The sequence below is a fragment of the Myotis lucifugus genome, unplaced genomic scaffold (assembly GCF_000147115.1).
Source record: "Myotis lucifugus unplaced genomic scaffold, Myoluc2.0 scaffold_60, whole genome shotgun sequence".
Lineage (NCBI taxonomy): Eukaryota > Metazoa > Chordata > Mammalia > Chiroptera > Vespertilionidae > Myotis > Myotis lucifugus.
In genome coordinates, this window is record NW_005871108.1 from 4,768,953 (window position 1) to 4,790,627 (window position 21,675).

General features: G+C 45.3%; 1 protein-coding gene across 3 annotated transcripts in view; it reads right to left on the bottom strand.

The window, feature by feature from the left end:
- Positions 1 to 316: 316 nt before the first annotated feature.
- GSS (glutathione synthetase) overlaps positions 317 to 21,675 on the bottom strand; it is a 32,896-nt gene continuing 11,537 nt past the window's right edge. For 2 of the 3 annotated variants that reach the window (XM_006089446.3, XM_023754415.1), the window contains 11 exons: positions 17,274 to 17,419; positions 14,969 to 15,044; positions 14,557 to 14,696; positions 13,799 to 13,915; positions 8,892 to 8,972; positions 8,713 to 8,790; positions 7,094 to 7,160; positions 3,863 to 4,057; positions 3,315 to 3,396; positions 1,842 to 2,031; positions 317 to 851 (listed from right to left, as the gene is read on the bottom strand). In XM_006089446.3, the coding sequence (XP_006089508.1) occupies positions 728 to 851; positions 1,842 to 2,031; positions 3,315 to 3,396; positions 3,863 to 4,057; positions 7,094 to 7,160; positions 8,713 to 8,790; positions 8,892 to 8,972; positions 13,799 to 13,915; positions 14,557 to 14,696; positions 14,969 to 15,044; positions 17,274 to 17,419 (1,296 nt within the window). In that variant the 3' untranslated portion in view covers positions 317 to 727. The remainder of the gene's footprint in view (positions 852 to 1,841; positions 2,032 to 3,314; positions 3,397 to 3,862; positions 4,058 to 7,093; positions 7,161 to 8,712; positions 8,791 to 8,891; positions 8,973 to 13,798; positions 13,916 to 14,556; positions 14,697 to 14,968; positions 15,045 to 17,273; positions 17,420 to 21,675) is intronic. The other variant, XM_023754414.1, reaches the window with a different exon arrangement.

Here is a 21,675-nt window from a genome sequence, read left to right on the forward strand (position 1 = left end):
AACTAGGCAGGTCTACACTCATAGGCCCTTTGACAAATTACTGAGCTAAGCAGGAAACAAATGAAGCCAGTTCATAACTGTGATATTCCATCATAGTTGCCCTCTCTCCAGCTCTGCTAGGGCCCCTCTCTTCTCCCTATGACCCCTTGGGAGCACTAGTGAGTGACTAAGGATTGGAACTTCAGGGCCCTATTCATAGGGTCTGGAGCTAGGGTGACTCTGATTAGAGCCAAGTCACTTCCCCTGCTCTAATCCACCTTAAGTGGGCTGACCCAGATTAAAGCTCCTCGTTCCCCTAATTGCACAAACCAAGGAATCACAGAATCAGAAATGTAGTTTTATTTAAGGCAGAGGTAGGGAAAGGCTATGCCCTTCCATCCCCCTCCTCCTACCCCTAAGTTCTATCCTAAGTCAGACACTGGGACCTGCTGAAAAGGCTGAGGGGCTGACAGGAAGGTGGCAGGGTATTGGACTCTTACCTCTGATCAGCTTCCTTTCAGTTGTACCCATACCCCGAGGATTTAGGGGCTTCTAGATCTCACCTAAGGGAAATACAGCTTTCCTGGTCTTCAAATGGGACGAACCCAGAATTCACCCTTCTCTGGAAGAGACTAGCCCTCCAAAGGTAGGAGGAGAAAAGCACCTGTCAAGAGGACTAGGAGAGGGATGACAAGTATGAGGGATAGAAGGTCTCTTGAGCGAAGTCTGGGCAGGCCTGGCTGTGCCCTCACACAGGGTATGGGTTGTCCAGAACTGCCACTCCTGCTACCACACCACCATCTGCATGTTCAGTGGCTTTGGTTCGAAGCAGATGTCCCACGTGCTTGTTCATCACAAGTGTCTTTCCCTGCCTATAGAAATGGGAGCAGGAGACACACAACTGTCACCTAGACTCAGTCTTCAAACCCATGACCTTCCCTGGTTCCAGCTGAGCAGTACATGAGTCACTGACTACACCCAAGAAAGTGCTAGGATTTTAGAAACAGGTTTGGGTTTGCATCCTAGCTTGGAAAATACTAGCTCTGTGTCTTTGAACAAGTTACTCAGCCTTTCTAAATATCAATTTCTTCAATTTTAAGTGGGGATAATACCTCTCACTTTGCAAGACAGTCATGAGGCTTAAATAAAGCAGGAAAAGCACATAACATGATGCTAGGCTCACATTTCATGTTCTATAGTTATAAATCCCCTACTTCCCTCTCAAGATGGCTATGGTGATGGGGAGGGTATGGGATGGTGGAGAGGGTTTGGGAGTGGCAGGCAGAGATGCTGTGAGTGGTGAGAGGGGATGATTATAGAGAGGGCAGGCTCTGGTGGGGAGCATGGCAGGATCTGGTATTCCTATCTTGCCCTGACCTTGGAGTATTTTCTAGGAAGCAGTAAGAGGGACCAGAAACTGTTCCTTATAAATACCCAAGTCTTCCTCTATTCTTGATTCTTTAGTGCTCAAATCCAAATCTAGGGGCCACTCAGATTTTCAAAGCCACTGAGTATCCTCTAGCTGGCCCATTCCACCTTTCCCCAGACCCCAGAAGACTGGGAACTAGACCTAAACTCTCTTCTTTATTGGGGTCTCCCTCTAGTCCAGGGTTATTTTCTCATCCATATTGATACCTTAAGTGGTATCAATTACTTGAAATTTCCTTTATAGTTGCAAAACACTTCTCATCTGGGCTTCATTTGATAGCCCTGTTAGGTGGGCAGGTCTTGGGTCCTTGTTTTTTTTTGTTAGATAAGGAAATGTAGCTAAGAATAGGCAGAGCTGTGACCTGTCCAGTGCTTCCCTCCAGGTTTTCTTGGTTGGCCCTCTGGCAAGGAATAGCCCCTCTGGATTGGCTCACCTGACATAGACACCGAAGATGCCCAGCTCTGAGATACATTGGACCACTCGGACAGGGCATCCAGGCCGTAGTAGGCAATTCCCAAAAGGCTCAGGCTCAATCTTCTCCATGAGGATGTAGGAGGCTCTCTCCTCGCTGTCTTTCAGCCGCTCCAGGGTCTGCACCATCTCCTCCCCGTATAGGTTGTTACCTGAAATTCCACTGGCCAGTCACCATGGACCCTGTGTCCACCTTTTCAACCCCGTTCCCCCACTTCTGGGGCTGTCTGGGCAATCGGCAGCCTCAGTTCCTGACACCAGCTCACTGAAGCCAGGGCAGGCCTGGCTCCCAAGGAGGAAAGGTCACCTTAACAAAAGAGTCTTGATTCACACAAGTGAACACACCTTCCCCACACCATCCTGCCCTGGTTCTCCTCCTACCTGTCTAGCTTTTACTTTTCAGCCTCTCTGACTGGCTACTGCCCCCCTTAAATGTTGGGATTTCCAAGGAATTAGTCCCCCCATCCTCATTCTCTCCTCCATGTACACACTTTTTTTTTATGGAAGATCTCTTCCAAGACTCCATCTATATTCTACAACTTGTTAACTTCCAAATCTTTAACTCAAGCTCCCTGCTCTAGACATCACATGAATATCCATTGGGTCCCGAAAACAAACTCAACATGTCCAAACAGAATACATTACTTCTGCCTGAACCTGCCCATCTTGGACCTTCCTACTCCCAATCAGGCAAAAGGTATTCCTGAGTCATATTTAACTCCTTCCTCTCCATTACCTCACCCATTCAGACATGTCTCTTCAGTCTGCACCCCACACTGTCACAGTGCTAGCCCAAGCCTCTACATTGCTCTTCTGGACACCTATGCCAGCCTCCTCTCTGGTCTTAAAACTCTAACGACATCCCACTACCCTTAGGAAAAATCCAATTTCCTGCATATAGTAAATGTCCTTTATAATTAGGTCCCAAACTACCTTTACCAGCTCAAAACCCTGCCTCCTACTTCCCATGCTGTACTCCAGCCTCACCGTAACTCATTAATCTCTCAACACTTTCATGGACCAGTGCTTTTGCTTAAGGTTGCTCCTTCTGTATGGTATGCTCTTCCCCATTTTCCACCTGGGAAACTCCTACCTATCTCCTAAGACTAAGATCAAAAACCATTTCCTCTCGTTCTGTGAGGCAGAAATGATCCCTGCCTTCAAGAAGTTCACACTAGGCAGGAAGACATCTAAAGTCCTGATATATCCCCATCCCACTTCCCCACAATCCACCCACAGACACCTCAGACTAAACTTGTCCAAACCCTCAAGTGCTGGTTAATTAGATTCCCCTGTGCTCCACAGCACTTGTCACAGAGTCTCCTGGGACACTGTCCAAGGTGAGAGCCTGTGTTCATAGCAAGTGCTGGTCAGCACTGGTGACAGTCTGCTAGACCCTTTTCCCTGAGCAGCCCAGAAAAGGGGGATCACATACCTCCACCTTCTCTCTGGGGCTTTAACACGAACCGGTTAGGAGCAGCAAGGGCCTCAGCGATGGCCTGGTCCCCTTCTTCACCCTGGTAGGAGGTAAGATAGCAGTCACTGGCAGTCTTTGGCCAAAGAGGCAGGAGGTGAGGTCCTGCTGGTTGGGCAGAGCAGCATCAGAGGAAGAGCATCAGGGAGAACGGTAAGCCCCTTTAGACCGGATGCATGTGGCCCCTCAAAAAGACTCCTGCAGCAGCAAGTACAAGAGAATAAGTTTTCTCTGGCAACAATTCAGGAGTCTGCAGCAGAAGATCTGGAAAGTGGGTACAGATATTCCCTAACCCTTGCTGTCTGCCTCAGCCTTTCCTCCGGTTACCATCCCCATCCATCTCCACCTTTGCTGAGAGAGTTTACAGTGGATTCTAGCTCCTCTCCCCAGGACAGAGCATCACTGACCCAAGTCCAGTCCAGTGCCAGCTCCAGCCTCCCCAACGCATTGAGCTCTGGGTCCCTATCATCTAAGAGGCCTGCGGTGGGAGAAATGGGCTGCCTACACACCAGATCCAGTGAGTACAGGCCAGCAAAGGTGGCACGGAGGCGGGCCACAACCTCAGGCTGGTCAGGGAGCAACACCTCCAGCACGCCCACTCTGCTCAGTTCCTGCTGCACCTTCTTAGTTCCAGCCAGCTGGGTGGCAATATCTGGGCACTTGACAGAACATGACCTCTCCAGCAGCAGGCGTGCTTCCCAGTTCTGCAAAGAGAAAACAAAAGGAATTCTACTTTATTTCACATCAGCTGTCCATTAAGTGCCAGGTATCGTGCTTTCTATTCTCATTCATTATCCCCAGGGTCACTGCAACATCCTTGTGAGGCAGGTGTGTCCCCTTCCAATCTGCAGAATTCTTGCCCTCAGGGAGCTCCCAGTCTAGCTCAATGATACATGACTATGATGAAAACGGAAAACATTAATGTGAGAGAGACACATTGATCGGTTCAATTGGTTGCCTCTCGGGGCCAGGGATCAAACCAGCAACCCAGGTACATGCCCTTGACCAGGAGTCAAACCCGAGACCCTTCAGTGTGCAGGCCAATGCTCTAACCATCGAGCAACACCAGCCAGGGCTCTCTCCCTGGAATTCTTTTCCAAAGGATGATTGAATCCTTCTTAATCTTAAGTCTGGCCTCAAAGTCATCTTTGCAAATCACCCTATTTAATGTGGGTTTCACCATAATTCTCTACTTTTTCATCCTGTTGTTTCATTCAAAGAGTTTCCCCCAACTAAAAGAAAAGCATTTTTTTCTATTTTTGTTTACTTTCTGGTGTCCATCTGCCTGACCAGATTGTGAGCTCCATGAGGACTGGTCCCTTGTTGTCTTTGTTTCCTGCCGTATCCCCAGTGTCTAACAGTTTCCTGCCTGGCACTTTGTAGGTTCTCAATAAGTATTTGTTATTGTTGTTTAATAAAATGAAATCTGAGTGACAGGTAGAGTTAGACAGGTGAGACTTAATAGGGAAGAAGTACTGTAAGTCCTCACTTAACACTGTCGATAGATTCTTAGAAACTGCAACTAAGTGAAACCAATTTTACCATAAGCTAATTGATATAAAGAGTTAAGTTCCTATGGCATATTTCTGGTCACAAAAATATCACCAAACTTCTAAATAAAGACCCAAACATTTCTATTATTAAAAACTGAAATAAAAGTGAGCTATACACACATTTAAGAAAGATTAATAAAAACAAAATAATGACTTTCCAACCCACTTAGTCCAACCCAGGGTTGCGGGTAGAGGAGCCTATCCCAGCAGCTCAGGGTGCCAGGCAGGAACCAAGCCTGAACATGATACAACCCCCCACTCCCTCCCCCACACACCCACTAGACTGGGACAATTCAGACCAGCCAGATCACCTAATGTGCACATCTTTGGGATGTGGGAGGAAACGAGTACCATGCAGACATGGGGAGAACATGCAAACTCCACAGAGACAGTGGCCCCGGCCAGAATCAATTGTTCCCCTCAATAACATTATAATGAAACAACATTATTCAAGGACTTGCTGTTCTCAGATTAACAGAATAATATGGGCAAAGGCCTATAGGTGGGTAATCACAAGATGAAAAGTCCAGTGTGTCAGGATTTTAGGGTGGGAGAGGCAGGGAAACAGCAGAAGGTCATGCCCACTCTAGTCCCATGCTCAAGCACTGGGGGGACAGTCTGTCCTTGACCCCAGACCACATCAGACTGCCCACAGGGGGATCAAGGCTATGGTCTGAGGAATAATGCCCTGCCTCCCTATCCTAACCCCACCTTTGCCCATGCTGTTCTTCCTTTGATATAATCATCCACCTGCAGTGGCTGATCTTCACCAATAACCCCAGGCACCTAACTACTAGGCTGGTATTCCAGGCAGAGTTACAGGTGCCCAGAACATCAGAAATAAACCCAGATAAGTACCATTATATTAGAAGCAGGGAAAGCAAAACTCAGAGATGAGCAGGGGCTTGTCCATGGTCCATTAGCAAGTCACTAAGCCTTGCAGACTTATCTCCATGTTCTAAACCTGGTCTGAACTTCTCAGTTCCTTAAAAATGTCCTCCTTATGCACTAATTTCCTTCCTTATTAGCTCCACTTCTCTCTTTTTAAAGTTTTATTTGGTTCTTTCCCCCAAACCTTCTGTCCTGGAACCTGGATCCATTTTCTAAATGGATAGCTTCTCACTTCCCTAGTCAGTGAGTTCCCACCATTGCTAACCACAGGACCTCCTGTAGAGCTGCTCCCTTTACACCTGGGCTTAGGGAGAATCCCATATTCAAAGAACAATAGATATAGAAGGAGCTCTCTCAATTTTCTAGTGTAGTTCCCTCAGCTTACTGACCAGAAAGGGTCAGGAACCTACCCGTGGGCACACAGAGGCAGAGCCAAAGGCTCATGACCCCTAATGATATTTCCTAACTTATTGTTTCCTTTACCTTCTCCCCACTGAAAGCAAGGCTTTTTAGCCTTTCCATGCTGTAGATTAGGGGTAGGGGAATGATATACTGGGAATGTCATTGGATTGAGAGTCACAAAGCCTGGGAACTCCCGGTGGGACCTTTGGCAAGCCTTGCATCTCTCCAAACCTTGGTTTCTCCTTTTGTATAATGGGAATACCTATATGCCTCACAGGGTGGTTGTAAGGATTCACTGAAATAATGGATGTGGAAAGTAATTTTGAAACTACATAGTAGGGATAACAAGATAAGGTGATCTCATTACTGTCATTAACAAGAATGGGCAGGTGATATAAACTCTCGGATGCATAAAAAAGAGTGGTAAGTTGGCAGGAAGGAAATGGTCAGTGGTGTGGTAAAACTGGTTTGCATCAGCTTGTAAGAGCTGACTGTACCCATCTCTTCCTAACTCTGTGTTTAGAGATGTTAAATTGGGTAGCTTGAAATTGGCCATGATGGGGAGAATTTACACAATACAAGTCAGCAAATGCTACAAATTACTTTCCCTTCAGAAAGATGATTGTTAAACACTACCAGCATATCCCCAGAAACAGTGTGAATGGCTAAAGCACTGTGGATTCCTGAGGACTCAGAATCTAGAATTCAGTGTTTGTAGAGAGTGAGAGGTAGCAAAAAGCTTATAGGATTGGAGGTTCCAGCAGCAAGTTCCCTGAGGAAGTAATGAATCCAAAGCTCAGGGAAAACACGGTTTGTCGTGACACCTGAGTTGGGTCTCTGAGGAGTAATCGTAGGTCCCCAGAGGCCAAGAATAGTTGAACAGAAAATACCAACCTGTTGATTGTACTGACTCGGCATGTAGCCATCCCGGAAGTAAACCACAGCAATTTCCTGGCCATCCCTAGAACACAGGATGGAGAAAGCTGTTGTGTTAAATTATAACTGAAGTTTTCAGTAGTTCGATCTATTTCAGGGCACATCAAAATGAGTTTGGCTACTTTGAAAGTCCACAGGGGCAGCCTAGACAGGGGTTCATTGGAACCAGTGAGAGTAGATACCATACCACTACTGCTTCTACTAAAAACATGGAGGTGTTAAAAACAACAACAACAAAAATATGGAGGTGTCCAGAAAAGAATGCTTTAGGATATTCCAGATCTAGAATCATTCTAGGAAGGCCAGAGGGAAACTAGAATCAAATTAGGTAAATTTTTTAAAAATTGGGCTTAAAATTACTGAGCAGCAGTAATGCACTTGTGTTTACTGTGTAAACAAGTTGAAAACAGGCTGAGATTTTTTTTTTTAAATAGTGGGAGTGATGGTAGGGAGATGTAAAATTATGAGTCTAGTTAAGACACAGGCTGTCTTTTGAACTTTCCCCCCTTTCTTTGGTTTATTTAGTATTTTCTGGTTATGCCCTGGCTGGGTAGCTCAGTTGTTTGGAGCAGCTTTGCAATACACCAAGGTTGCTGGTTTGATCCCCAGTCAGGACATATACAAGAGTCAACCAATGAATGCATAAATAAGTGGAACGACTATTTGTTATCTCTTCCCCTCTGTCTAAAAATCAATCAATCAATAAAATTTAAAAAAAAATTTCTGGTTTATCTGGAAAGTAAATTAATGACTTTATTTTGTTATGATAAAAGTACATTTTGAAAGTAGTAAATGGTATTGTGAAATTCCATGGAGGTTCTTAATTTTAAGAATTATAAAGTTCCAGATCTAAATATGTGTGCTGTAAGCAATACTAGACAAAAATGTACTAAAGTCATCAGGTGGTGGCTTAGAGCACAGACCCAGCCCTTGAGGTCTTCCTGAGCTAAGAGCAGGTCCCAGATCAATCACAGAATAAGACAGCTACTCATCTTCCTCCCTGACTGCCCAGCCCAACTGCTGAGGCCTGACTTAACTAGCCACCAAGAGGGACAAGAAAATTTTGGGGTGCCCTAGTCAGTTTGGCTCAGTGGATAGAGCATCAGCCTGTGGATTGAAGGGTCTCAGGCTTGATTCAGGTCAAGTGCCCGGGTTGCGGGCTCAATCCCCAGTAGGGGGCATGCAGGAGACAGCCACTCAATGATTCGCTCTCATTATTGATATTTCTATCTCTCCCTTTCCCTTCCTCTCTGAAATCAATAAAAAAAAATTAAAGGGAAAAAATGAAAAATTTGGGAGCCTAAGGGTATATGAAAACCAAGGTTATTTTAAGAAGGCCGTTATCTAGAATGTCAACAGTGCTGATATAGCCCTTTAGAAGCAGAACTTGGCTAGCCTTCTCCAAAATTTCCTGGAATGATGGGATATTTCAGAGTTCACCACTAAAATTTAGAAAGAAGGAAGCAAGCTATCATTTCTCCCAGAAGAAAGGATCATTTGGGGGAAGTGGGTGAAAGGACGAGTTTCCATAACCAGTCCTCTATTGGATCCTTGGGGAATGCACCCTGAACACTTACAAAAACAGCTTTCGGTCTTGGTCCAAAGATCCCTTTTCAGAGACATCTTCAAACCTTCGCCGGATCACACGAATGTTCCTGGGAAAGATGGGCAAGGGTCATGGGGAGTGGACGCTCTGGTCTGTGTGCTTGCCCCAATCCTGGGGCTATATCTGGAGGTCTTCCCCGCCTTTCCTTACCTGGCCAGTAGCTCATTCTCTATGGCACGCTGGTCAAATACGTTCCTTTCCTTCTCCTGAGCAATCAGTAGCACCAGAGCTCTGGAGGAAGAGCACAGGGGGCCCATCGTGCTTATCCTCCCTCCACACCACCCCCTTCAGGAGTGAGAATGACAGCACAGCTTCCCTGAACCAGATATTCTCTCCACTCAGGACTGCCTCAGGCATAGATACCCTAGGCTACAATGTATTATTTCCTGAAAATAGGAAACTTGAAAAAATAAAGGTGTCTATGCCCCTTCTCTAATAGGCAGGTGAAATATTGCAACGATCTGCAATTTTTGTGCAAATTTAAAACACCTCAAAAACCCAAGAGGACTTTTTCTTAAAATTTTACATAAGCCCTAGCCGGTTTGGCTCAGTGGACAGAGCGTTGGTCTGCGGACTGAAGGGTCCCAGGTTCAATTCCGGTCAAGGGCACATGCCCAGGTTTTGGGCTTGATCCCCAGTCGGGGGCATGCAGGAGGCAGCTGATCAATGATTCTCTCTCATCATTGTTGTTTCTATCTCTCTCTCTCCCACTCCCTTCCTCTCTGAAATCAATACATATATATATATTTAAAAAACAAACAAACAAAAAAAACTTTACATAATTCTAAAATCTTTCTGAACAATAAACAGGTAAGAGTACTAAAGAATATTTTATACAGAACAATGCTGGGGGTTGGGGCTAATAGCCCTATTACTAGATTGCAAAGATATAATAAAAGAGTTTGTGATTCTTACATGAAACATTAGAATAGCTAATGGAATCCTATAGGAACCCTATAGCACCAACTATAACTAAGGGATTATCTCCCAACATTTCTGTGATGTACCCAAGGATATTTTTTTCCATTGATTTTTTAGAGAGAGAGGAAAGGGGATAGGAAGGAGAGAGAGAGAGAGAGAAATGTGAGAGAGACACATCAATTGATTGCCTCCCACATGTGCCCCTACTGGGGCTGGGGATCGAACCTGCAACCCAGATATGCACCCACGACAAGGAATTGAACCTGCAACCCTTTGGTGTGTGCTCTAACCACTGAGAACACTGGCCAGGGCCACTTTGATTCCACAGTATTAATGGAATCATTGGGGCTCACCTGGTCTCTTACTCCCTGCGTATTCACATGTTTCTTAAAGAAAAAGGAGCTCAAGGACTCAGGGAAAAGCTAATGCCAGACAACTGCCTGTTTGGCTACCAACCGATCTGTTTTCAGTTGTCAAAGGCAGATCCAGCCCCCACAAGACTCTCTTAAGGCCAATGCTCAGCAGCACCCAACTCCGATTTTGCTGTAGCTGTACTGCTCTGTGCCCTTGGTTTCTTGCTGAGACTATTGGATGGCCAGACTTTGGCTCAGGATTCTAAGTGTGGATTCCTGACCTCCTGTACTTGGCTTCTTGTCTGTCTCTACATCTTCCTACTGAGCAGAACCTTTGGGACTACACTCTGCCTGCCTCTTTTCCATTTAGCCTAAATACAGGTCCTAGTATGCAGCCTCTCCTGGCCTGCCTGAAATCTCTTGAGGTAAGACATGACATTAAGCTGAGCCTTGGCTTTGAGTTGGGTATCTGTGAGACAAGCTACAAATGGTGCTTCCACAAGCCGTACTGCTCTGAGAGAGTCCTGAGGGACAATGGCTTGCTTTCCACTTTGCAGCTTGATCTGCTCCCGGGTGCAAAGGTGGTACCTGGCCCACCTCTAAGAGGCAGAGGAGGAAGGCTGGAAGCTGAGGTTAACTATATGCCTTGGTTAATGAAGTCAGCCTGCTCCCTGCTAAATAATCAGAGCCAGACTCAGAAAACATATTATCCTCCTCCTCCCTTCAGTCTGAGCAGTCCACCAGGAGGACTAGAAAAGTTGTCAGCTAAGGAAAGTGAAGTGGCAGTAACATGCTAGCTGGGAGTGAAGACTCCTGAATCCCAGGCCTCGCTCTGTCAGTGACCTCGGTATCACTTGTCCTTGGGCAAATCGGTTTCTTTCCTTAAGCCCTGACTTCCCCATCTATAAAATAAGGATGTTGAATAGATCATAGTTCCCAACCTTTTATACAAGAATCTCCTTTCTTATCTTTGCTCATTCCAATCACAGATACTATATTTTGAAAGAGCTAAATGTCTAAATTGAAATCATAATTTTCCATGTTTCCTTTAAAAATATTCTTACAAGTATGAGATAATTAATGAAAATTCATCTGCTGTACAAATGCTGGAGCCTCAGTTTTTCAATCGATACTATGGCACCACTCCTTTTGGAGGCAGAACAATGTAGTAGAGAGAACACAGGCTTTAGAGGCAGATAGACATGAATTCTAAACTTAGTAGAGGCCCAATGCATGAATTCATGCATGGGTGGGGTCCCTTAGCCTGGCCTGATTGGGGCAGGCCGGCTGGGGGGAGGGACTGCGGGAGGTTGGCTGTGGGAGCACACTGACCACCAGGGGGCAGCTCCTGCGTTGAGTGTCTGCCCCCTGGTGGTCAGTGCACGTCATAGCTACTGGCCAGTTGTTTGGTCTTAATGGTCGCTTAGGCTTTTATATATATAGATTAGAGGCCCGGTGCACGAAATTTGTGCGGGGCTGAGGGACTCCCCCCGCCACACCCTCTTTAATCTGGGACCCCTTGGGGAATATCCGACTGCCAGTTTGGGCCTAAACCAGCAGTTGGACATCCCTCTTGCAATCTGGGACCAGTGGCTCCTAACCGCTCACCTGCCTGCCTGCCTGATGCCCCTAACTGTTCCCCTGCCTGCCTGATCATCCCTAATCGCCTCTGCCTGTGTGCCTGATCGCCCCTAACTTCTCTGTCTGCCTCCCTACCGGCCTGATCGCCCCTAACTGCTTCTGCCTTGGCCCCGCCACCATGGCTTTATCCGGAAGGACATCCAGAAGGCTGTCCGGAAGATGTCCGGTCTAATTAGCATATTACCCTTTTATTAGTATAGATTAGCTGTGTGATTTTGGGCAAGTTCTTCAAAGCCCTCAGTTTGCTCTTCTGTAAAATAAAACTAATACTTCTTAAAAGGTAGTTATTATTATTAATATTAAAAGTATCACATAATGATCCTTGAGCTTTTAAAAGAATTTTTCAAATCCATGATTTCATTTAATTCTCTCTACCACTCTTTTAGGTATTATCATTACCCTCATTTTACAAATGAAACTGATGCCTACAGAAAAGAACAGACTTAGCAAAGGTCATTGCTGGATCAGCAGAAATACCTATTTGACTCTCAAAATGAGGGAAACCAGTCCTGGCTCTGATACTCCATAGCTCCTACCCACCAGCCCCTAATTTTGGGTGCACAAGTCTTCTCTCTACATGTTACTTACAGCTGGGCTGGAAAACCTCTCTGCACCAGTGGTCCATCAGCAGTTCCCCAGCTGATCCATCTCCTGGCTTCACTCTCTTAAAATACAAACTAGCCATTGCCCTAGCTGGTTTTTCTCAGTGGTTAGAGCATCAGTCTGTGGATTGAAGGGTTGTGAGTTTGATTCTGGTCAAGGGCATGTACCTCAGTTGCAGGCTCAGCTCCACCCAGGTTGGGGCATGTGTAGGAGGCAACCAATCGATGTGTCTCTCTCACATCAATGTTTCTCTCGCTCTGTCTCTCCCCCTCCCTTCCATTTTCTCTAAAAAATCAATGGAAAAAATATCGTTGGGTGAGGACTAACAACAATAAAAAATACAACCTAGCCTAGAGTTCTACCTGACAAAATATTCATCTGACGACTTCTAAATGTTCAGAGTCACCCTAGCCAGTTTGACTCAGTGGATAGAGCGTTGGCCTGCAGAGTGAAGGGTCCCGGTTTCAATTCTGGTCAAGGGCACATGCCCAGGTCGAAGGCTCTGTCCCCAGAAGGGGGCGTGCAGGAGGCAGCCGATCAATAAATTTCTCTCGATGTTTCTTTCTCTCCCTCTCCCTTCCTCTCTGAAATCAATAAAAACAAAACAAAACAAAAACTCAGTTCGAGGTTTCTTGGGTTAGTGAGGTTTAGCAAACCCAGAGAAGCTCTCTGGGAGGCAATGAAGTGCTCATGAATGTCAGTTCTGGAGGAAGGTGGACTCTGGGCTCTACTACCAACTCACACTTTGACTTTGAACAGTTTACTTAATTTCTCTGAACCTCACTTTCTTCATCTGCAAAACCGGGGAGAGGAAGAGTATCTACCTTGGAGTGTTTGATTTGAGGATTCAGTGAGATCTTGTATGCAAAGTGCTTAGCACAAAGTATGGCACCAGTGAGAGCTCACTCAGAATTAACTACTAATGCTTTATTAATATTGCAATAACTGTTAGTACAGTGGCCCCTCACTTATCAGGGAGTCACTTACCTAGCATCTTCACACACTTAGAACATGGTTGAGAAATAGGAAGGAAGTAAAAACTGCCTCTAAGAAATTAAAATACACTATAAAATCCCTAAATCAAAGCTTATGCATTCATTCATCAAAGAGGTTCTCACACTCAATAGACATTTGCTTTCCCAAACCACAGCAAATAAAAAAGGAGGTATAGGCATGGGAGTGGAGGATTCCAAATTCAAGCACGCTGGCAAAAAAACTATGAAGGAAAAGAACGAGAGCTTAGAGCCTCAGAGTTGGGGCCATTAGTGCAGGCAAACAGCCTCGCAGCCTTTATAACTCTAGGCAGCACCTCACTGACCATCATAATGATGACCCCGAGCCTACATGGAAAGATTAAATTATAGTTAGCATCTCTTATTTGGGAAGAAAGCCCAAAATTATTTGGGCTCTTAAAGTGTTAAGCTTTTCTATTCCTAGAACAATTCACTCATTCCCTAATGATGTCAGGCAAAGAGGTTGCTATACCCATAAATGCTGAATCTAAAGCAGGATTCTTCTGCCACTTTTCCTCCCCCTTACTTGGCTGAGCCGTAGAGCTCCCAGGCTTTGGCGATCCCCAGGGCCAGTCCCTTGCTGGGATTATTGGAGAGGATCCTGGCAGCTTCTTTGGTCTTACCCAGGACATTGAGAACATGTCTGTTGGAGGAGAGATGTCTGTTCAGTAATTGAATGGACCTGAAAGACGCCTATGCCTGAGATTCAGACACTTATAGGAACATCACTTTGAGAATCAGCTGAGCATTAAAAAACACCTTACCATCATATTCCTGTAGGATCCACCTTAGGCTAGAACATGTGGGCTACCTTTACCCTAGCTCCTGGTATATATGCACAGAGAAGCCCCGAGACCCTGTGAGCTCCCAATGAGCTGGAACCCCTTTCCCTGATCCCCAGGTACTGTCTGGAACCCTGCTGTAGACCCTCTGGAAGTACAGCAACCTGGAGCTTCACTGCTAGCTAGAATTAAATGCCATCCCTCAGATGGGAAACCTGTGTCTCTCTCTGCCTTGGAACAGACAGATACTGTTGCCTCTGCCTGGAATACTAACTTGTACAATAAGGGGGTAGGACTAGATGAACTGTGAGGTCCCTTCTTTACCTGAAATGCCAAGACCTAATTACAAGTGGAAACTGCTGTGGGGAGGGATGACACATGACCCAGGGCCCAGGAAGGCATAGTCAGAGTTGGAGAATTGGAAATCCCTGTCCCCGCCTGTGACTGTAGGCTCATCAGGCTGTCACCTACTGGTGTGCCCAGGGCTGCCCAAGGGACCCACCGGTGCACAGCTGGGGTCCGGGAGGCCAGGCCCCCAAAACTGGCAGAGATGGTGTTGATTTCAATCTGTTTCAGGGCTGGGGAGCCATCTGCGTTGCGCTGGAACATGTAGTCTGAGCGATTCAGGCCCAGGAACACAGTCTGTGGGGAAAACTGAAGGCTGAGGACATTTGCCCAGGGGCTGACTCTGAGGGCTTAGCCACGGAGCAGACAGGCACCACGAACACTACATAGAGATTAGAGGCACTGGCTAACACTCCCAAACACAGCAGAATCGTTGTTTTGGTCATCCCAGGATTGGCCAGTGATGTACAAATCCAGTGGAGACAATGAGTTTAGGGCCTGGGATAATTTCTTTGGTTAAAAAAAAAAGGAGGGTCAGGTCCCAGACGGGTGGAGTAGAGAATGTTTACCTGGGCAATGCCCTCTTTCAGGACTTGCTTGTAGATATCAAAGAGACGAGCAGTAAAGGTGTCCCTTTTGATGGTGCTGGAGGAGGAAACAGAACATTTTCTAGGTTACATGGCATCTTAAAGGTCAAGGAGTTCCACCCCGTCCATTGATTCTTGAATCCTCTCTGGGTTGTATTGGCCCAAACCTGAACACCTGCCAGAAAATAGTGGTTTAGAACCCAGCTCTAGAGCCAGATGACCTGGGTTCAAATCCTAGCTCTACCACTTACTAGTAGGCAACCTTAGAGAATCATTTTACCTCTCTGTGACTGTTTGCTTAACTGTAAAATGAAGAGGAAAACAATTATATTTCCGTCACAGTGTTGTGGTAAAGAGTAGAGAAGATATTACATGTACAGAACTGAACACAGTATCTGGTCCCAAGAACCAGAAAATGGCATGTGATATAACCATTCTGTACTTAAGTAGCTCTGATGACTATAAGCTTTCTGACTGACTTCACATTCACTCTCTGTAGTTTCCCCTACACTTTGAGGCCTCCCAGACAAGTCTTCTCTTCCTCTTCCATGCTGTCCTCAGAGATTGGAAGACAGCAGTTATGTCCTGTGCCCCAATAGGAGTTTTCTGACGCAAGCCAAGTATCCTGTTTTTCTCTTCGACCTGTCCTCATGTGCTGTGATTTCCTCAAGCCTTCCCTGTCTGGGTCAGCTCCCCCTGCTGTGTGCTTTCATGGTACTGTGGGCCTCTCTTTTATAGCCCTGATTGCAGCTGCAATTTTCCACTTTATTTGTGTGATGGTTAGCGTTGTCTCTCCTGTTTGCCTATAAACCACATAAGGGTAGAGACCGTGTCTGCTGGCTCATCATCATGGCCCAGGGTGCTGTTGTGACACATGGTGGGAGCCCATCCAGTATGGTTTTCTGGAGCCTCAGGAGAGGCATCCACAGGTAACTAATGCCACACCTGTTGTCCCTCAAGATTCAGGGTGGTCTCTGCATGCCTGCTCAACCCTGACTCGCAGGCTCACCTTGTTACAGCGACCGCCGAGCCCAGAGGCTCAGGCCTGCCCTGAAGTTCCTCTGCTCCGCAGCCAGCTCCCTCATAGGGTTTCCCAGCCCCTGGTGAGGAGTAGAGTCCCCAGCTGGGCTTCAGCCTCCTGGAAAGTTGAGACACATTTTCCCTCTTCCAAAGAGGTGCTTCCCTCAAACCTAGACCCTAGGGGGCTAGCTCACATGTTCCTGGGGCTCTTCTCCATTACAAGCTAGGGATTGTGTGCATTTCAGAGAAGGGAACAGGGATTTCAGAGACAGGCTGCAGAGAAGGTCTCCCACATAATAGCATCTTTAGGGTAAAGGTCATAAATCAGACTGGTCACATTTCCCACATTCCAGGATCAGAGGTGGTAGAGTTTACACATTCATGATTCATTGTGTTTTTAGCTCCATTGTGTTTTAGTTTCCAAGCTTCTTACCATTATGATCCTTTGTCATATTCACCCTCACACCAATGTACACATTTTTAAAATATTTCATCTCTAACAAAATAACTGTTTTCTTTTGAAAAACTAATCAGACATGCAATTACATATGTCTAGTCTCTCTCTCTCTCTCTCTCTCTCTCTCTCTTCCTCTCTCTCTCTCTCTCTCCCTCCCTCCCTCCCTCCACACAAACATTTATATATATTTAATTCTAAAATAAGAATGTAATTCTAAAGTAATTTCCCTTGCCCAAGGACCTGAAGGAAAACTAAATCAAAAGAAAAGAGATAGAAAGGGGTGGATGAAGTAAGTCATTTCAGGTGTTCTGTATTTTCGTTGCTCAGTCTGTGCCTCATCCCACCCAGAGAGGCCTTGAAGCAATAAGGGTCACTCAGGAGAAGAAGTAGATTTGACTTTAAACTCAATAACCTCACTTGCCCTCTATTTTCTCTAAAACCAAGCTGATCTTCTCTAATTCCAAATGGAAATTTCAGTCTCTTCAAAGAAGGTGGTCACAGATCAGAGAATCACAGAATGTCAGGGTTTAAAAGGACCAACCTCCCCATTCTACAGATGAAGAAACTGAGGCCCAGAAAAAGAAAGGGACTTGGTTGAGGCCATGTTTTTAAATAAATGGTAGAGCCAGGATTAGAAGCCAGATCTCCTGACTTCTACTACATTCGTTTCTCCGGGGGGGGGAGGTGTGGGGGGAAGGGTGCTTGTATCCCACTCTACCAAGTCAGATGCCAGAGCAACACCTCATGGCTTTCCAGTCTTCCAGTCCCTTCTAGCAATTCCCAGCCCCCCAGTGTCCCACCACCTAGTACCTAGAAAGAGTTTGCTCCAGAAAGGCAGCATTCTGGCTGACGGCATCCACCAGCAGGTTGAAGTCCATCTGCACAGCATAGGCCTGCTCCAGCAGAGCACTGGGGACCAGTGAGGGGAACAGCGTGAATGGGGCATAGCTCACCACCTGATGGAGGAGAGAGAGTGGGCAGGGGTAGAACACCTGTGAATGTGTTGTCTTCCTGTAAACATAACCTATGGAAAGTGTGGCCTACATTTATTGAGGACACACATACTGCAGAATAGAGGTTACCTCTGGGAATAGAGGGAGGAGAACAGGATGAAGAAGGGGTACAAAGATAACTTCTAGACTGTAATATCTTATCCATTTACATCAAAAAAATAGAAAAAGAAAAATAGCCAACAACAACAAAAACCCACGAAAAATTACTGCACATTAACTGTTGCAAGGCACTATTTTGGTTTTTTTTGTTTATTTGTTTTTGTTAATCCTCACCAGGGGGGGTATTTTTTTCCCATTGATTTTTTAGAGAGGGTAGAAGGGAGGGAGGGAGGGGGAGAGAGAGAAACATTGATGTGAGAGAGACACATCAATTGGTTGCCTTCCACTCAGGCCCTGACCCAGGCTGGGGATGGAACCTGCAACACAGGTATGTGCCCTTGACTGGGAATTCTACCTGCAACCTTCTGGTGTGTGGGCCGACACTCTAACCACTGAGCACATCAGCCAAGGCACAAGGCATGTTTTAAATACTTTACATGGATTCATCATTTAACCTTATGAGGAAGATACTATTATTATATATACTTAATAAAAAGAAACTGAGTCTCAGAGAGGCTCAGTATGGAGTCCAAAATTATATTAAGCTGTTACGTGGCACTGGGATTTGAGCCAGGATGGTTACACACACACACACACACACACACACACACACACACACACAGCTCCTAGCCAGCTGATATCCAAGACTAGGCCAATCCCCTTGCCTTCTGGTTAGGGGAGGGGGAGAGGGAGGCGTCCTGATGGTAAGGCTGCAGCAGAAGTGAACTGGCTCCAGGGGTCGTTTCCCCCTCAGTGTTGGAGATGGTGACTCAGGTTGCCAGGCCTGGAGTTCAGCCACATTTTCAATTCTTTGAACCTCGGGAGAGCCAGGAAACCCATCGAGAACACGATTTCTAGAAGGGGATCATGCATTCTGAGATTCCTAGCAACAAATGAGCTAGAATTTGGGTAGGAGATGATCTGGTGACTTATTTATGAAACATTTCAGAGTTTAACCTATGAGTTAACATCAGTTTGCAATTATGGTAATACCCATAAATGGTATTAGAACTCGGCATTTAAATATTCACTTTTAAAATAGTATTTTGAATAGATAATACAAACACATGACACAAAATGCAAAAGAGACAGAAGGATACATAGTGAAAAATACGTCTCACTCTCACCCTGGCCCCAATGAACCAGTTCTCCTTCCCAGAGGCAAATGATATAGTGGGATCTCACATATCCTTTTAGACCAGCGGTTCTCAACCTGTGGGTCGCGACCCCTTTGGCGGTCGAACGACCCTTTCACAGGGGTCGCCTAAGACCATCCTGCATATCAGATATTTGCATTATGATTCATCACAGTAGCAACATTACAGTTATGAAGTAGCAACGAAAATAATTTTATGGTTGGGTCACAACATGAGGAACTGTATTTAAAGGGCCAGAAGGTTGAGAACCACTGTTTTAGACTAATGTATCTGTGTATATACACATTTTCTCTTTTTTCACACACATCAAAGCATATGATACATACATTGTTCTTTGCTTTATAAATGCTTCAGAGACATTTCCATATACTTTCAAATAGAGCACTTTCATTCTTTTTAATGGCTGTGCAATATTCCATTCTTTGGCTATAGCACAATTCATTGAATCTAGCCTTCTATTATGAACATTTAGATGGTTTCCTTTTTCCCACCATTACAATCATTGCTTCAGTGAATATCCTAGAATATACATTCTAGGTATTTTGTGTGTGAGAAGGTAAGTTTCTAAAAGTGGAAATGTCAGGTTATTAGGGTAAATCCATTTAAAATTTTGGTAAATAATTCCCAAATTGCCCTCCTCAGCATCTATTTTTTTGTTGTTGTTAAATCTCAACTGAGGATAGTTTTTCCATTGATTTTTTAGAGAAAGTGGAAGGGTGGGGGGAGGAGAGGGGGGAGAGAGAGAGAGAGAGAGAAACATCGATGTGAGAGAGACACATTGATTAGTTGCCTCTCACATGCACCTCGGCCAGAGCCTGGGATCAGCCTGCAACCCAGGCATGTTCCCTTGACTGGGAATCCAACCTGCAACCCTTTGGTGGGAGGGCCTACTCTCTAACCACTGAGCAACAGCAGCCATGGGTCAGCATCTATTTTAAAATAAAACTGGGGAAGTGTATTTGTGAGAGTGAGTTCTTTCAGCTTGAAGCTTTTATGAGTGTGAATTACTAAAGATTATAGGGGAGGTGACCTAATCCCGAGTGCTTGTGTGCTGACTACGAGGGCATTTCCTTGGCTTTAATACGTAGAACTCTGCCTCTTCCAACAAATCCCATTTGGCCTGAAAAACACCCCAGAAGTTTTTCTGCGAAGACTTCCCTCTGCCTCTGTCCCCAGGTCTCATGCCCACTTGAATTTGAAATCAATAGCATATAGCTATTCTTCATAACAGCTGAAACATTATCTTTGTACATTTTTTTCCGATTTTTTAATTGATCTTTTGAGTTAGAGGAAGAGAGAGGGAGAGAGAGCGAGAGAAACATCAATGTGAGAGTGGAACATCGATTGGCTGCCTCCTGAAAGCAGCCCACCAGAGATTAAGCCGGAAACCCGGGCATATGCCCTGACCAGAAATTGAACCAGCAATCTTTGGGTGCCGGGGACACACTCAACCAACTGAGCCACACCGACCAGGACACAGTCTGTATACTTTTGATAGAAACACAGAAACAGAGTAATATTCTTCTACCATTAGAAAAACTATAGCACATACCTGACAGTAAACACTCTGCTTTATAGTGAGGGAAACAACAGAGAGTGATGGGAAGAAGTAAGAAGTCCCCTCTACCTAAAGGGGCTGTCGGACCCTAGCCAGTTTGGCTCAGTGGATAGAGTGTTGGCCTGCAGACTGAAGGGTCCTGGGTTTGATTCCGATCAAGGGAACATCCCCGAGTTGTGGGCTCAATCCCCAGTGTGGGGTGTGCAGGAGGCAGCCGATCAATGATTCTCTCTCATCATTGATGTTTCTATCTCTCCCTTCCTCTCTGAAAGAAAAAAATATATATTTAAAAAAAAAATAAAAAATAAAGGGGCTGTCAGAACTCTGCTCTCACCAATTGTTGGTATGCAGGAAAGTGGGCCAGAGTTAACGGCTGATCTGATTTTTCAAGACAAGCTGGGTATCTAGATTTTTTTAAAAACTTCATGATTTAAAAAAATGTTGGCTCTGACTTTTCAAAGACACTCTGGTTAAACATACACACACACACACACACACACACACACACACACACACACTAAATAATGCTTGCCCCTGGGCAGGGAAACAGTAGCTGGAGAAGACATTCTATACTAAATATCCTTTTGGACTTTGTACCCTGTTCAAGTGTACTTTTTAAAAATTAATTAACTCCCTAAACACTGCAGGAGCCAACTATTCAGTCTGCACACAATTGGCTTGTGACCCTGATCTACAAAGTTCCGACTCTTCTCCCACCCATTATGCAAAGCCCCTTGGCTAGCTGACTTTGGCCTGCCTTCTTTTTCCTGCATTGGAGCTTCTGCTATGCTGTTCCATTCCCACATTTGTCTTTTAACAAACTATAGAAATGATCCCTGAAAGTGTAATCTTCCATTTGTCTTTTAAGATCTAGTTCAAATGCCACTAACGAATTGCTCCTTCCTCCAGGTGGCCTCTACAGTATCCTGGGAGAGGCAGTAAAGCATGGAAGCTCAGAGCATAGATTCAGGAGGCAAACGCCTTGGGTTTGAATCCTGGCTCTGTCAATTACACCCCCACTTAATGACGAGGAGCAAGTTACTTAGCCTCTCTGGGCCTTGGTTTCCTCATCTCAGTTGTGGTGAGGATTAAATGGATCAATGATTCCAAAGTGAAAAGGATACTTCCTGTCTTTTTCTCTGGATTGGGAAATTGAGGACTGTGCCTTTTCTAGGTTCCATTAACTTCCAGAAAGACCTAGTCTTGGACTTTCACACAATACCTGTTGATTAACAGAAGAAATAAAATCTTGGAAGAGAAGTGCTACATCCTGTTTCAGACAAATAGTTGACAAAATCTCAGATTCACAAACCAAGCAATGATATTCCTAAAGCCAGAGGCACACCTTCCACAGTATCAGCCTACCTTTAGTGACAGCCATTCTA